Source organism: Cinclus cinclus, chromosome 2 (assembly GCF_963662255.1).
Source record: "Cinclus cinclus chromosome 2, bCinCin1.1, whole genome shotgun sequence".
Taxonomy (NCBI): domain Eukaryota; kingdom Metazoa; phylum Chordata; class Aves; order Passeriformes; family Cinclidae; genus Cinclus; species Cinclus cinclus.
In genome coordinates, this window is record NC_085047.1 from 5,350,615 (window position 1) to 5,365,651 (window position 15,037).

The window sequence follows — 15,037 nt, forward strand, 5'->3', positions numbered from 1 at the left end:
AAGGTAATTTGGGATGATCAAACTTCTTGGGGTTGGAGCTGGTGGGGGTGCAGATGAGCAAGTGGATCCGCCGTAGGGTTTGAGGAGAGGTGCCTGTTCTGCTTTGCACAGCACCCTCTGGCAGCATTTTGAGAGCATCAAACTCCACTCCCGGGGCTGCAGTAGCACAGTGTCCTTCCGTCCTGTGCCTGTGCTTGGGGCTGAGTGCTGGGCAGGGCTCTTGGATGGGTGATGGTCAGCACATGGATGTGCACAGCTTCTTAAATACCCATCTGGTCTTGCTGCAGCAGCAGCTGTGAGGCTGTGGAGTGTCTGGGCTGTCTGCTGGGCTGTGGACTTTGCAGCAACTTGCTGCACATGTTGAAATGCAGGTTATTTGGCGGTGTTCAGAGTCACAGCCTCAGCTCTTTTGTCTGACCACATGGGAGGGGGCTGAAGCTGAGCCATCCTCAGGAGAGGGTTAATGCCATCTTTCCTTCCCACAGAGCTGCTCTCTCAGTAATTCAATCATGTCAGCCTGTTTGCAGGCAATAATTCATTGTTATAGGAACACTACAGTAAAGTGACAAGTTAATAATGGCAGTAATAATGGCAGGCAAAGTCTAATGCTATTTCCCTTTTTGCTGCTCCTGTTGCACCAGCAGCCTCCCATGTTGGCTAATGCAATTTGCAACCTCACTAATCCAGTTTCAGGAGGAATTGTGTTCAGTTAAAAGAGAATAGCTGGAGTCGGGAGCTGTGCTGCCATGTTCCTCCCTTCTCTGGGGAGATTGCCCTGGTGTTGGAAGCCTTTGTCTTTACTTTGCTGTGATTTCTGTGCTGTGGTTAAGCTTAATGAGCACAGTCCTCCTAGGACCATCTCGTTTTCTTCCCTTCTGCAAATGCCTTTCTTCTGATGCCTCCTCTCCAAAAGGGCTTGCTCATCTTTCCCTTTTGAACGTTGGTTTGCTTTCAACTAACCTAATAAACGTGAGTCACCCAGCCCTCTCCATGCTGAATCAGTAGGCTGGCGTGTACTTGCTTGACTTCATTCAGTCATTAAAGCAGGAGTCCTTGCAGTGTCTGGGCAGGTGGAGGAGACTCCTCAGCCTTGCTTTGTGGAAGGGAGAAGAGCTGGCAGAGGTCTGAATGTCAGTACATGTCTAAGCCTGTGGCAGTAACGTGCACTCTGGTCTCTTGAATGCCAGGCAAACATCCTCCGGGAGGGATTCAGGCACCCCGTGCTTTTCAGGCCCTACCAAGGGAAATGATGCAGCACCTCTGAGTTGTGACCACAGGCTGAGGGAATGGCTGAGTTTGTGCCAAAGGCCTGGCTGGCCAGTGCCCTTCAGGGTTGTACACTGAGCGTGCTGCAGAGAGAGGGCTTCCTTGTAGGAAGTCACCCTGGGGCTGTGCTCCTGGAAAAGAATCCTGATCAGCCTGCTCAACCCACTGTATGGTGTTAAACCAGGGCTGGGCTTAGGTTGGGCTGGCCTCGTTTCTGCTCCCTCTGCACAACACACACCTCAGCACAGTGAAATCTCCGTGGAGGCTTTTAAAAGTAGGACATTCCCCCAGAAAACTTTTTGCAGCATTTCATCAGTTCTTTGGAAGCAAAAGTGCTCCCTTGAGGAGCTTTCCCCAGAGAGCAGCAGCTTCCAAAGTGGGACACTGCCTCCCTGCTGTGTTGACAGGGCTTTCTGGGCACTCTCTGGGATGGTGGTGGCCATCCTCCTGCCCACCCTTCTGTGCCACAGCTGCTGGCTCCTGGGGGCTGGCTCCTTCCCCAGTGTATGGCCCCCTCCTCCTTTGCTGCAGGGGCAGTGTTCTGGGGTTTTGTGTGGGGCTGTTTTGGGGAAATGGTGTCTTCAGCTGCAGTTAAACATTGCCATTCCCAGGACTTGGTCATAGTGGCTCCCAGGTGGGAAGTAAACTTCTGCTGTTGGGTTTTCTTGCTGCATACAAGGCAAAATGATGTCAGGTGTTTGAGACAGAACATCTTTTTATCACAGCATTTTTAGGTTTGCTAAAAGTGCTTTGCTAAAGGGAAGTGTTGTAACCCTAGCTTGATGAATAGGAAACAGAGGGAAGGGAGCCAAGAGGCAGTAAGTCAGCAGAAAAAACATGAATCACATCACTCTGTCCTCCTCCTCTGATGACTGCTCTCCCTTCCCCCAAATATTTGTATAACTGTGCTTACCACATGCTCAGCTTGAGGAGACTGGTTGTCTGCTTGATGGTGTGGAGAAAGCCCCTACTATGTATCAGCTTATAGAGGAAGACCTGGCTGTGTCATAGCCTGCTGTGGTTTTAGAGTATTGTCTGACCTGAGCTCCCAGCCAGAGGTGCAAGGTTTGAGGACCAGAAGCTGCCACAGGCATCTTGAGATAATGATCAAAAAAAACAAAGAGGGTTCTAACCATGACTTGTTGCCAGTGTAAATTGAAAGCTTTAATAGCTTATGTAGGGCCAATTACAGTACATTAAGGTACAATATCCTCTTTACTGGCACTCTCCAGGGAGCCAGGAGACATTGTGGCAACAAGATTATGGTTTGCAGATGATATGCACGATAACTTCACCTAGACGAAGGCACCTGTTCCTCTCGCAGAGCAGATGTTTGGGAGGCTGTTAAGAGAGCATCAGCCTCTTGACAGCGCAGCAGAAAAAGCCGGGTAACTGTGTCTGCTCACACCGCTGAGCCCACCTCCTCTGCTGCCTGACAATGGCTGGAGCAGCCCTGCCCTGCCTCACCGAAACCCCAGCCCTTGGGGCACACCGGATCAACTCAGCATTGGAAGGCCAAGCCCTTTCCTGGCTCTCTGCCCAGGGAAATCCTCAAGCCAGGAAAGGGAGTTTCCCCTTGTCAGTAAGGTGAGGTTTCACTGGCTCGGTGCCTGGGGTGTCAGACTTCTTGCAACCTCGCTTCTGCACCAGCAGCTACAACCATTTCCATGTCATGGCAGCATCTTTAAACATGACCTGGCAAGCTGCACATGGCATGCAGAGACTCAGTTTGCACTGGAATAGGCTTACCACCAGAATGGGAAGAGATGGATGGATGGATGGATGGATGGATGGATGGATGGATGGATGGATGGATGGACTGACTCCCTGGCATTGTACTGTACTAATCCCATTACCCAGGGCCACCAACTTCAATACTGTTTTCCCACTTCAAATAATTTTTCCCAAATGCAGAATGAGCTTTTGTGGATTTGTTTGTATATCTGTGAACAGTAGTTCATGGTCAGCCCCATGAGAGAGCAGAAGTGTGGGTTACCCCACAAAGTTTCCCATTACTTAGCCAGGATCTCTCCCTTGCATGGACAAGCAAACCAGCCTGAAGGTGAAGCTGCCCCAAGGTAAGCTGTGTGCTACAGCATTTCCAGCTTAGCAGTTATCAGTCTGTGGTCCATAAAAACCTTGAGTCGTTACTACAGGATCTGGGAAAGGTAATGAAGAAGAGATGGGTACTGTGTATACTATGCAGGAATCAGCATCAGGATGTGGAAGCATTTGGCATTCACAGAATTGGAAAAGACTGAGAATGTCCTCTCTGATTCTGCAGGAGGGAAATAAAAGCTGCACTTGCATCTTCTGTGATGTGCCTCCTTTAAGAAAATAATTCATGTTTGATGAAAAGTGCATTGGCAGGGATGTCATTACATATCACTGATACCTCTAATGTAGAGGAAACTTCATGTATAGTGTTATGAACCTCTGCAAGAGTGCAGTCTGGCAAAGGGAGGACCTGTGATTCCCTGCCAGGACTTGCTGCTCCAACTGGTGGCAGCTGCAGAAGCACTACCTCATCAATATCTTGGGGACTCAGTGCAAATGTGGGCAAATTCCTGACTGCTGGCTGCAGTGGCTGCCAAGGATGGCTTGGAAGGACAGAGGGTGTGTGTGAAATTTAGGATCTCATTTCTACCAGAGTCAATAAGATTTCTTCCCCATTACTCTCGAAAAGATTTCTTCCCAAAGGTTGCATGGGAGCAGGGAAAGCTGCTGAGAGGCCATCTAAGAGTCCTTGGATGACCTCAGAGGTCCATGCTGTTTGTACACAGTGATAATTACTGTGATTATGATCTGAGAGCAAGCCCTCACTGCTTCAGTGGAATACATCTGTCGTGTACAAGGTGCAGGTCTGTTGCCTCAAATACTAAGATTAGAATTACTCCGTGTCAGCCATCCTCATTTTCATTCCACAATACGGGAACTGTAGTGAGAGGGGTGCTTGTCTCCCAGCAGCTCTGCTCTGTGTGTACCCTGGCTTTGTCTGTGTGTGTGTGTGTGTGTGTGTGTGTGTGTGTTGATATTGAGCAACCCACCACACTCAGCGTGTGTATATACTGCATTTTAATAGATATAGGGCTACTGACTTAACATACACAGTTGCTATAGTAACAAAGGTTTCCGTAGTAACGGTTGCAGAAAATAATCCAGTACCAATTAAAAATAAACTGTTTGGAAAAGGGGCCTTGCGGGGAGGGGGGGGGGGGGGAACTGCTGAGAACCACCTTCTCCTTTATTGGTTCATCTCCTAGGGACTTGGAAGATTGATTAATGCTCAAAATAACCGTTCTTAATCAATGGTGAGCCGAAAAGGTGAGATGAGGGTGGGTGTGGTAGCTAAGGTTGTTGTCCTGAAGTGAAACAAAGGGGAAGGAATGTGTCTGGGATATGGCAGAAATACAGGAGGGTGACACTGACTCTTTCCATTAGGTTGAAGTCCCTGGAGAGGAAAAACAAGGACAAGTTCCCTCCTTTCCTTCCTTCAGTGTCTGCATGCCATATCGCAGCCATGGAGTCTTTATTAGCATGCTGATTAAAGCTACGGGCAATCCAGGCTCCAGGGGAAATGGTGATGCGATACCAGGAGGCCTGTCTCAGATGTGATAGCGCAGAAAGCATTGCTGTGGTGGGAGTTCCTCCCATTTGAAGTTGTTTGTGCCCATCCTCTCCTTGGGCACCGTCACTCGTCACTTGTGCCGACAGGCATCCGAGGCCCTGGTGCCCAGGGGAAGCTGGAAGCAGAGAGTGATGCAAAGCATGGAGCCTGTGCCTTGGTGAGAGAGAGAAGACAACATTGCTTCCTCACAAACACAGGATGCGTGGGATTTTTTTCCAGGGTGTGGATGGGCACAGGTCCCCTGGCAGCCTTCAGTTGTTTGTGCCTGTCGTGCCACTTGCACCCGTGCACTCTTTGAGTTTTATTTAAGAGAGTTGCAGCTTGTCAGCAGCAAGGCAGCCTTCCCGCTTTTGGAGGGGAGCAGCTGTGTGAGGAGAGGTGAAGGAGGGGAGGGCCATGGTGGCAGAGCTGCTGGGAGGAGTGTTGTGCCCCTCTCCCTGGTCTGTAGCCAGCGGGGACTCCAGGGCACACAGAGCACGAGTGTCACAGGAGGGCGCCTTGTGTCCTCCCCTGCCAGCAGGAATGCCCTGGCTCAGGGTGACAGGCACACGCTGCAGCACAGGCTCTGTGTTGTGACTGTACAGGGAGAGATGAACTGGGAAACTGTGGGTCTCTCCTTACTAGAGCTAATAATTCTGCTGTATCATCCTCAACTTCGTGGCACTGCTTAGCTACAGCGTGGGAGCTGTGCTTGTGCTTGGGAAGCCAGGAGAGGTGATGGGCCTGTGGCTTGTCCTAGGCTGTGCAGTTTGTGGTGGACTTGGAGCCAGATCTCCTGGCTGTAGGAGCAGAGCTTTCTCCCTGCTGATCCCTTCCAGTTTGGTGCTCTTTCTTTTTGTGCCTGCACTTCCTCCCCTAGCTATTGCGTGTGTGTGGGATACATCTCACTGAGGTGGCTGGCATGTGACAGCAGTGGGGTCTCATTGAATTCATTTTCTCATAAGTGGTTTTCTCTGGAACTGGTCAACAGCTCATTGCTTTGAAGTGCAAGTGGCATGATTTCACCATGAGAAAAAACACTGAGTTTGGGTGTAGTCATCTTACCAAACCTGGTGCCTTAGACCATTATGAGTTACAAAGAGTCTTTCAAAAGTCAGACTGTGAAAAAGCAGCATCTCTTGCTGAGGGACACAGTGGAAGGATTCAGGAGTAGATAAGTGTTGAAAGGAGAGATTTGGTAGAATATCTCAATGTCTTAAATGCAAATGGGACCCATGCAAGAGGGGACTATCTGGTCCACCCTAAATCCGGTGAGTTTCTTTCCTGTGTTAATGACCCACCTCTCTTCATGCTTCTCCATTCCCCCTTCCCAGTGACCAAGCTGCAGGTGAGCAAGTCGAAGCGGAGCATCACTCTGCTGGAGAACCGGCCCATCCCCCTGAACTGCTCGGTGAAATCCCAGACCAGCCCCGACTCCCACTTCGCTGTGCTGTGGTACGTACACAAGCCCTCGGATGCTGACGGGAAGCTCATCCTGAAGACCACGCACAGCTCAGCCTTTGAGTATGGCACCTATGCAGAGGAGGAGGGGCTGCGGGGCCGGCTGCAGTTCGAGCGCTCTGCCTCGGGCGGGCTCTTCAGCCTGACGGTGCAGCGGGCAGAGGTGCGGGACAGCGGCAGCTACTACTGCCATGTGGAGGAGTGGCTGCTCAGCCCCAACCATGCCTGGTACAAGCTGGCAGAGGAGGTGTCGGGACGGACCGAGGTCACCGTTAAGCAGCCAGGTGGGCTCTTCTTGGAATTGGCTCCCGTGTACGTCCTGGGGGATTGCCACCATGTCCTTGCATCCTCGTGCCCGCACATCGCTGCTGGAAGGAGTGTTTTCCCTCCTTTGATGTGGCTCTTGTCCCTCTAGGCTGAGCTTGTGGGCCTTTCCGTGTCCCCACATGAAGGTTGTCCGTCCCCCATCATCTACAGGGCCGCTGCATCTAGCCAGGTTTCCATCCAGCCAGGTTTCGTTACCCTTGAGAGCATCATGTAGCAAGAGTGTCAACCAGCAGCTTACTGAGAAAGAACCCCTGTGTGCCTGCCTGGGAGAGCATTTTTATGTCTTGCTCACAGTTTAATTTTACTCTGTGCCTGTATGCTGGCTGGCACAGGGAGCCGTGTCTCTTTTCCCTATGCACATGAAATGGGAATCATGTTTAACAAGGTGGGGAGCTGGCTGCCAGGAAAGGAGAAATCTGCCCTGTGGGTGGTTTCCGTGGCAGTGGGTGACACTGATGAAGGTGAGCTGATGGAGGAGCTAAATATAACCCCCACCAGCTGGGACAAGGGGCAAAGGGGAGAGGCAGGGAGGCAAGTACTGTCCAGATCATGGGTGCCTCATGAGGAAGCCTGCCTTGTCTTTGCTTGCTCCAGCTGCCTGTGTCTGGAAGATCAAATCCCTCAGGCAGTATGGATGCAGTTGGATATCAGGGCTGGAGTAGGGTGCCTAGTACATTTTCTCTCTCTGTATATGGCTGGCTAGACACAAGCTCTGTGGACAAGGGTACAAGAGGGATATTGGATATGGGCCCCAGCACAGCTTTTCCTGGTCACACATGCAGGGCACAAAGCAGGCCATGGCTCGCTGCCAGTGCTAGCTCCTCCTTTCTGTCTGTAAAGTCCCAAGATGGCTGAGGGTTGGTCAGGGACAGGGGAGCTCTGACTGCCCCCTCCTTTGCGTTGCCCACCTCTCTCTGGGAAGTACAGTGCTTGTTTGCTTGCTGCAGCAGCAGTACCAGGGAAGTCCAGACTGGCCCTAGAAAGAATTGTGAGGGATTTAGGAGAGTTCAACACGTCATTTCACATAAAACAGCTGATTCCAGTCAGCCTCCCATGTATCAATGAAGTTGTGGAGCAAAAACCAGGGGCATTCCCGAGGCAGCAAAACACTGCGTGTGACTTTGCGCTCTTGCCACTTCTTGTTTTGCAGTGGGTGTTCCCTGTAATCAGCTGTCTGTTCTCCACCTTGCTGGCTTTTTCCTTTTTCCACAACAGGGGGGGCTTACTGGTTGGGGTGTGATCAGGCTACTGCCTCATCCTAGGAGGAGAACAAGAAAAGAGCTAGATGTGATCTCCATTTGTTAGGTCTCTGTGCACTTAGGACCTCCCAGGTCCTGCTGGGAGGTTGTGGGTTTCCAATTCCCTGTGCTGTCATTGTTGGTGGCTAGCCTGAGATTTTCAGAAGACCCTAAAAAACACAAGCCGTATTTTCTTCTCCTCCTCTATTGTTTTATTTTTTTTTTTGTCCTTTCCTTTCTCCATCAATTTTTTCCTCTACTTCCTGATTTCTTCCATCACACCCCAAGATTGTGGCCATGCAGGAAAGTCTTGTGAGCAAAGGACCCTTGCAGCCCTTGGTCATGTTGCATTTCTAACGGGCTTTTCCCATAGATAACCGCCTGCAGGTCAACCAGACCCACAGAAACATCACAGTGCGGGAGAACGAGTGGGTGACCCTGGAGTGCCTGGTGAGCAACAGGACCAGCCCCTCATCCCAGCTGCTGGTGGAGTGGTCCGTGTGGCGGCCGGGCCATGCCGACAAGGAGCTGGTGGCCTGGCTGAGCCGGCAGAGCACGCTGCACTACGGGGACCCGGCGGTACTGGGCGAGCTGCGGGGCCGGCTGCGCCTGGAGAGCCCGGCCCTGGGGCTCTTCCTGCTCTCCATCCAGAACTCCACCGTGCGGGACAGCGGTGCCTACAGCTGCCGTGTGGAGGAGTGGCTGCTGGACCCCAGCGACCGCTGGTACAAGAGGGCAGAGGAGCTCTCCGGGATCATCACCCTCACGGTCAAGCAGCCAGGTGAGTGAGGTCTGCTGCCACCTGCCTTGAGCAGCCTTGTGCCTTCCTGGGCAAACATGAATCACCATCTGTCTGTCAGCCACAGTGGGTCTACAGGACAGACCATGCTGATTCCTTTTTCCATGTCTTTTTGATTACACACTTGCTTTTCTGGAAAGGGCATAGTGCAAGTTCTGCAAATACAACTAGATGAGCTTGGCATTTTGTCTCTGTATCGACACTGGGTTTTTTTCAGCACTTTTGACAGATGAAATAGGGTAGGCTCCTGATTTTACTCACATTTTGTTTGAGAATAGGATGGAAGAAGCTACCTGTGCTTCCCAGGTGTGTGCCCCAGGGGCAAGGTCCTTTCATGAGAAGAGGGCAATGGAGGTACACTGCTGAGTCTTACTGAGCTTGCTGTCAACCAGCACCCCCAGATCCCTTTCTGCAGGGCTGCTCTCTAGCTACTCCTCTCCCAGTTCTACTTGTGCGTGGTGTTACTTGTACCTAGGTATAAAATCCAGGCATTTCAACATGTTAAATTCCATTCCATTAATTAAAGTCCAGAGCTCTGGTCTATCTAGATTGCTTTGTAAGGCCTCTTGTCCCTCAAGAGAGTCAGCAGCACTTCCCAGTTTGGTATTGTCAGCAAATTTGCTAATGGTGCGTTCAACTCCTGTATCCAGACCTTAGATAAATATATTGAACAGCAGTGGCCCTAAAATTGAACCCTGAGGAACACCACTGGTGATGAGTTACCAGCCAGAAGTAGCCCCATTCACGTATCCCTTTGAACTCTGCCCTTCAGACAGTTCTTGACCCAGTACACCATGAGCCCCCCCCCCCATCCCTCAGTTGGAAGGATGCTGTGAGGGACAGTACAGCCTTACTGAAATTGAAAAACTGGATCCACTGCCTTCCCTTCATCCACTGACAGAGCAAAGGATAGTAAATTATTTAACCAGACTTCCCCTTTGTGAAGTCACGCTGACTGCATCTGATGACTGCCTTGTTCTTTGAATGTCTTTCAGTAGTACCAAGGATAATCTCCATAATTTTTCCAGGAAACTGATCTTAGACTAACAGGTCTGTAGTTTCCTCATGGGTCTTTCCTCATGTCCTTCTTGTAAACTGCACTATATACTATCCAGCCAAAAAGCACTTCCCCAGACTCCCAGGCCCTTGGATGATGTTCAGGAGGGGTCCTGCTGTAAAACCTGATGAATCCCATCAGACCCTGTGGACTTGTGGACACTTAACTGATAAAGCTGATCCCTCACAATTTCAGAGGCTGCAGATGGAAAAAGTTACTGTTCCTGCATTCATGGTCTTCTGACTCATGGGACTGGGCGGCCCAATCTATCGGTATTATTAAAGACTGAGGCAAAAAAACATGGAATGCCTCTGCTTTTTCTTCATCCCTATTAAATAGGTAACTATCTTCAACAGGTCCAACATTTTCTTCAGACACCTTCTTGCTATTTAACATAGAAAAGTGTCGATACAACACTGACCAATTTCAACTGTAATTGAGTTTTGACCACTTGTGTTTTCTCCCTGCATTAATGAACTACAGCTCAGTAATCTTCCTGCAGAGCCTCGCTTCCAGAGATCGTACAATTTCTTTCTCCTCTTGAGCAACAAGGAGTTGCTGTTCAGCCAATGTTGCTTGTCTTAGGACACCGTGGAGTTGCCTGCTCCTGTGCTCCCAAAAGGTGGTTCTTAAGGCTGACCAGCACTGATGGACTCCTAAACCCTCAAAAGCAGATTCCCAGAGTACTCTTGCTGAAATTTTGCCTGTTTTAACAACAGATAAGATGCAGTCAGTTTATCCTGGAAAATACAGATTCCCTGGTTTTCGAGGTACATGACTCAAGATCAAATGTCTGTCTTAAAGGCTGTAGGACAAATAACAGTACAGTCCTCCTTCCCTGAGTACTTTATAAAGTACTCTGCTTCACTAAAGCAACCAGTCTCTGCGTGTTCTGCAGTGCTTCATGCCTGCCCATTCCAGCAAGATGTCAGCCTTGTAGCTGTGCAGCGGAGCTGGTGAAAAGTGCAAGGTTCTGGAAAGATTTTAATGGTCATTCCTGGCAGAGATTTGTACTGTGGAGGAGGAGCATTCTCAGCATAGATAACTGAGCAGAGATCTTATCTGCCATGTCTTTGCTTGGGAAGTTTTGCTGGCCAAAGTGGCTTGAGCAGAGACACCTCCCCAGGCAATCCCTGTGCTGTGCTGGGTTGTCAGTACAGCTTTCCATCCAGTGAGATAATTGCCAGCCCCGGTGGAGGGGATAATGAACAGCAGGAAAAATCTCTGAGGTTCCTCTTGAATTGCAGAAGAATGTGGAGTGGGAAGTAAATAGGGAGTTGGGAGTGTACTAATTGAAGATTATTTTTTTCTAAAAGTGCTTTGTTGTTTTTTTGTTGTTGTTGTTTCTTAGCAGTCAGTACTTAACAAAATTACTAATAATGCCTGTGACTCATGTCTCATTAGTGAGGATCTCCAGCCTCATCTGTCAGGTCTTTAATCAGCAAGGGGGGGAAAAAAGCCTCAGCACCTACAGACATCAGTTCTTCTCTTTCTGCTTAACCTGCTAAAGGTGAGGGAGGCTTTGTGTTAGTTTTGACAAACCATTTCCTTCCTTTCCTCCTTTTTATCTCAGTAGTCCACAAAATTTCATGACTTAACTCATTCCTGTTTCTGCTCAGGAGTCTTCTTTGGGGAGATGTGAACTGCAAATACTCACATTGCTTATGGCCTGAAGAGCTCTGGCCTTAATGAAGGTTTTCCTCACAGGACCATTGAAAAAAGTGCTGGGCAGGTGCTGTAATGAGTATCCCACTGGACACAGCAGCCCTGTGACTAACAAGATCTGAGGGACAGCAGCCCCCTCCTGTAGGGACACGCAGGGTCTGCACAAGGGAGAGATTACCCAGCTCTCCTCACTGGAGGAGAAAGTTCCTCTCTCTTCAGTGAGCTATTGACTGGCCCTTCCTGCTCAGCTCCTGCTTTGGAAAGGGCTTTTTAATCTTTAAATGAAAGCTTAGATCCAGACTGATTGCGATCCCTGGAGTATGGGCTCCCTGGCAAGATGACTAAACCAAATGTTAATTGCTCTTGAAGTTAGCCTTTAATCAACTCATCGTGGGTTCTGGCCACTGTGTCTCAGTTAGGTAAAAGCATCTCCTTTAGCCTTGCAGTAAACACTAGAGGAAAAAAATGAGAGGAAGATTTTGGAGCATCTTTGCTGCATCAGTGTTGAGACCATCTCCATGGAGGAACCCCTTACCTAAATGACTTTCCAGGCTGCTGGAAAACGTCTTCTTCTCTTCTGTCATAATGATTCTCAAGTCCTTTGAGCACTCTCAAAAGAATAAAAAGCAGGGAGTGTAATGTTCTGTGCAGCAGTAGCTGGGGAGAAATAGCATATTGCTCCTCAGCACATGCACCAAACCTTGGTATCCTGACATGTAGCATGTCTGGATGAGCTGCAACAACTGTCTCCTCTCATCCCTTAGCTGAGGTGAGGGTGGACAGGGGTAGGTGCTTGCAGCCAGTGCCTGTTTGACTCCATGCCACATGGTGCATGGTGAGGTGAGGATGCTGTGCCTGCAGGGTTGGCCTTAGAGGTCCCTCTGAGTCTTGGCAGGCTGCATCAAGCTTTGGGTTTTGCTTGGATCGTGCCCAGCACCAGAGTCATGAGAGTTTGTGTTGAGATAGGATGGTTTTGATGATAGCGCTCACCTCTTGATTTTTGTCATCTCAGATCCCACCTTGCAGGTGGACACAGCCACCGCCAACCTCACGGTGCAGGAGAAGGAATCCTTCCTGCTGGACTGCAGCATCCTGTCCCGCTCCAGCCCAGAGTCCCACTTTGCAGTGACGTGGTACAGCCTGCGGGCCAAGGAGGCGGGCGACCACACAGAGGAGGGGGAGGAGGAGGAGGAAGAGAGGGAAGCAGTGCTGAGTGTGGGCCCCGATGCCATCTTCAGCCCCGAGGCTGGTCGCTGGGAGGGCCGCCTGCGCTTCCAGAGGCTCTCGGCGGTGCTTTTCCGGCTGACAGTGCTGCAGGCTGGCGGTGCCGACACGGGCAACTACTCGTGCCGAGTGGAGGAGTGGCTGGCGGATCCCAACGGCATCTGGTACCGGCTGGCCGAGGAGGAGTCGGGAATGGTTGCTGTGCACGTGCAGGATGCAGGTGAGGAGAGGTGACGACTGTCTGGGGTTCTGACCCTGGCATCCCCTGCATCTCTGGTTCAACCAAGATGAAAAGACCAAGGAGTGAGTGGGACTGGGGCAAGTCTGTGGTGCTGGTACTTTTCCAGTCAGCTCAGTGGTTCTTGCCAGCTCTTGCTCTGCCTTGAGTATCCACAATGGGGCTGCTCACTCACAGCGTGTAGGACCTGGTGTGTCTGGAGTCAGTGGGGATGGACCTTGCCACCCACTGGGATTTAACCCTCCCCTTTGGGGGCAGTTGGATTAGCTTTGCACAAGAGCATAGGCTGTGCCACAAGGGTCTCCTCTCATCAACTCTTGATGCTGTTGCATGGTATAGGTTCCCCAGAGATAAGTGAAGTCGTGGGGGTTTTGTGGGCTCTTAAGGGACATAGAGATTCTGAGGTGCTGCTGCATTTGTGTAGCACCACAGAGAGAATACAAGTTTTGCAAGGCTCCCTGCTTTATAAGTATACTATAAAATCTCCACCAGGAAGAACTCTAATCACTCATGTAACTCTTGCGGGGATAAAGCTGAAACATGCCCTGTTACAACTTTCTTCTTTTCTTACACTGTTATTTTTCCCAGAGCTGCACCTCCTGCTTTGACATAGAATAAGGAGCATCTGGTTTTCTGTGTTTCTGAGGAAGTTTGCATGCCCTGCTTACAGAAAAACCATGAAATGTGACCACCCCTTGTCTCTTTCCAGGCTCCACGCTGCAGTCTGTCATCTGCTCCAATGACGCCCTCTTCTACTTTGTGTTTTTCTACCCCTTTCCCATCTTTGGCATCTTGATCATCACCATCCTCCTGGTGCGGTTCAAGAGCCGAAACTCCAGCAAGAACTCGGAGGGCAAGAATGGGGTTCCCTTGCTGTGGATCAAAGAGCCTCACCTCAACTACTCTCCCACTTGCCTAGAGCCACCAGTCCTCAGCATCCACCCGGGAACCATAGACTAAAGAGGCAGAGACACCTGTAGGGACGCACAGAGGGAGAGAAGCAGAGATACACCAGGAACGCTGAGAAACACAGTGGGGTTTGTTGTTGTTGTTTCATTTGTTTCAGTGTCTGTGCTCTGACACTGACTGAGCTCTGCCCAGCCAGCAGGAGCAGGAAGGTTCAAGGCTTCTTCCAGCACCTGTGGGAACACAGCCCCTCACCCCAATGGACAGAGGCACTTGCTGTACATAGCGGATGTTCCTCTCTGACTAATATGACTCACATCAGTTGCCGTCTTTTGAGCTGTTACTTTTTTATAATTTCTTTTTTGGTCACTCAAAGAACTGTAGACTTTCCCTGCCTTCCACACAGTGTGGAGTTCCCCGGGGGTATTTGGTCCTGGAATGATCTCTTTGGAAGTAAAATGTACATGTTTTCCAAACTAGACTGTTTTTCCTTCTCGGACTCAGTGCCACAGTGAAGAAGGTCTTTTCCCAAGGTGCACTGAGCTAGCTCCTCCCTTTTCCAAAACAGACAAAGCCAGGTCTGTCCCCAGAGGCGTTAATTGGGCTGTCTATCAAGAGGCCCATTTCAAAGACTGGCTGTCGCCTCAGCATCTTCTTGCCTCCATCATACTTGTTGTCTCAGGAGGGAGCAATTCACCTTTTGGGAGTGTTCCCAGATCTTGGAGAGACTGAATATTGAGCGTGTGCTTGTGGTCAGGACAAAAGCAATTTAGTTCATTTCAAGGAACTGAGGGGGGCAAGGAAGGGACACCTGAAAGCCCTGACTGTGTTGTAGAAAAGAGGGTCCTTGTTCGGTCTCACCAGAGTCATGCTCCTCCCTGGTGTCCATGCTGCCACCTCTGATGAGGCAGATCTCCTCTGTGCCCCAGTCATTTGGGAATGGGAGGCTTAATCCAGTCTCCGAAGGCTTCAACATGACCAAAGTAACGACTCTAGAAAGGAGGAAAGGAGAAGCTCTCAGGTCAGGTTCACGGTCCCTGGATAGTTCAGCCAAGGAGCCCAGTAGCAAACACACCACGTAGTGAGGACGTGCAGTTAACCACCATGTGTCACGAGTTTTCCTGTGGCTGCACTACTCCCCAGTGTGAGCCTGAACAAAGCAAGGGGCCTGCAGGCACATCAACACCCTGGGGACTTCCCTGTCCCCTTGGCCAAGACAAATCTTCCCCCTACGTGTATGTGCATCTGC

General features: G+C 50.3%; 1 protein-coding gene across 1 annotated transcript in view; it reads left to right on the plus strand.

Annotated features, from left to right (window-relative positions):
- Positions 1 to 13,842, plus strand: part of IGSF3 (immunoglobulin superfamily member 3) — an 88,119-nt gene extending 74,277 nt beyond the window's left edge. Inside the window, exons 12-15 of the mRNA XM_062510714.1 lie at positions 6,208 to 6,618; positions 8,273 to 8,680; positions 12,433 to 12,864; positions 13,592 to 13,842. Of these exons, the coding sequence (XP_062366698.1) occupies positions 6,208 to 6,618; positions 8,273 to 8,680; positions 12,433 to 12,864; positions 13,592 to 13,842 (1,502 nt within the window). The remainder of the gene's footprint in view (positions 1 to 6,207; positions 6,619 to 8,272; positions 8,681 to 12,432; positions 12,865 to 13,591) is intronic.
- Positions 13,843 to 15,037: the final 1,195 nt, after the last annotated feature.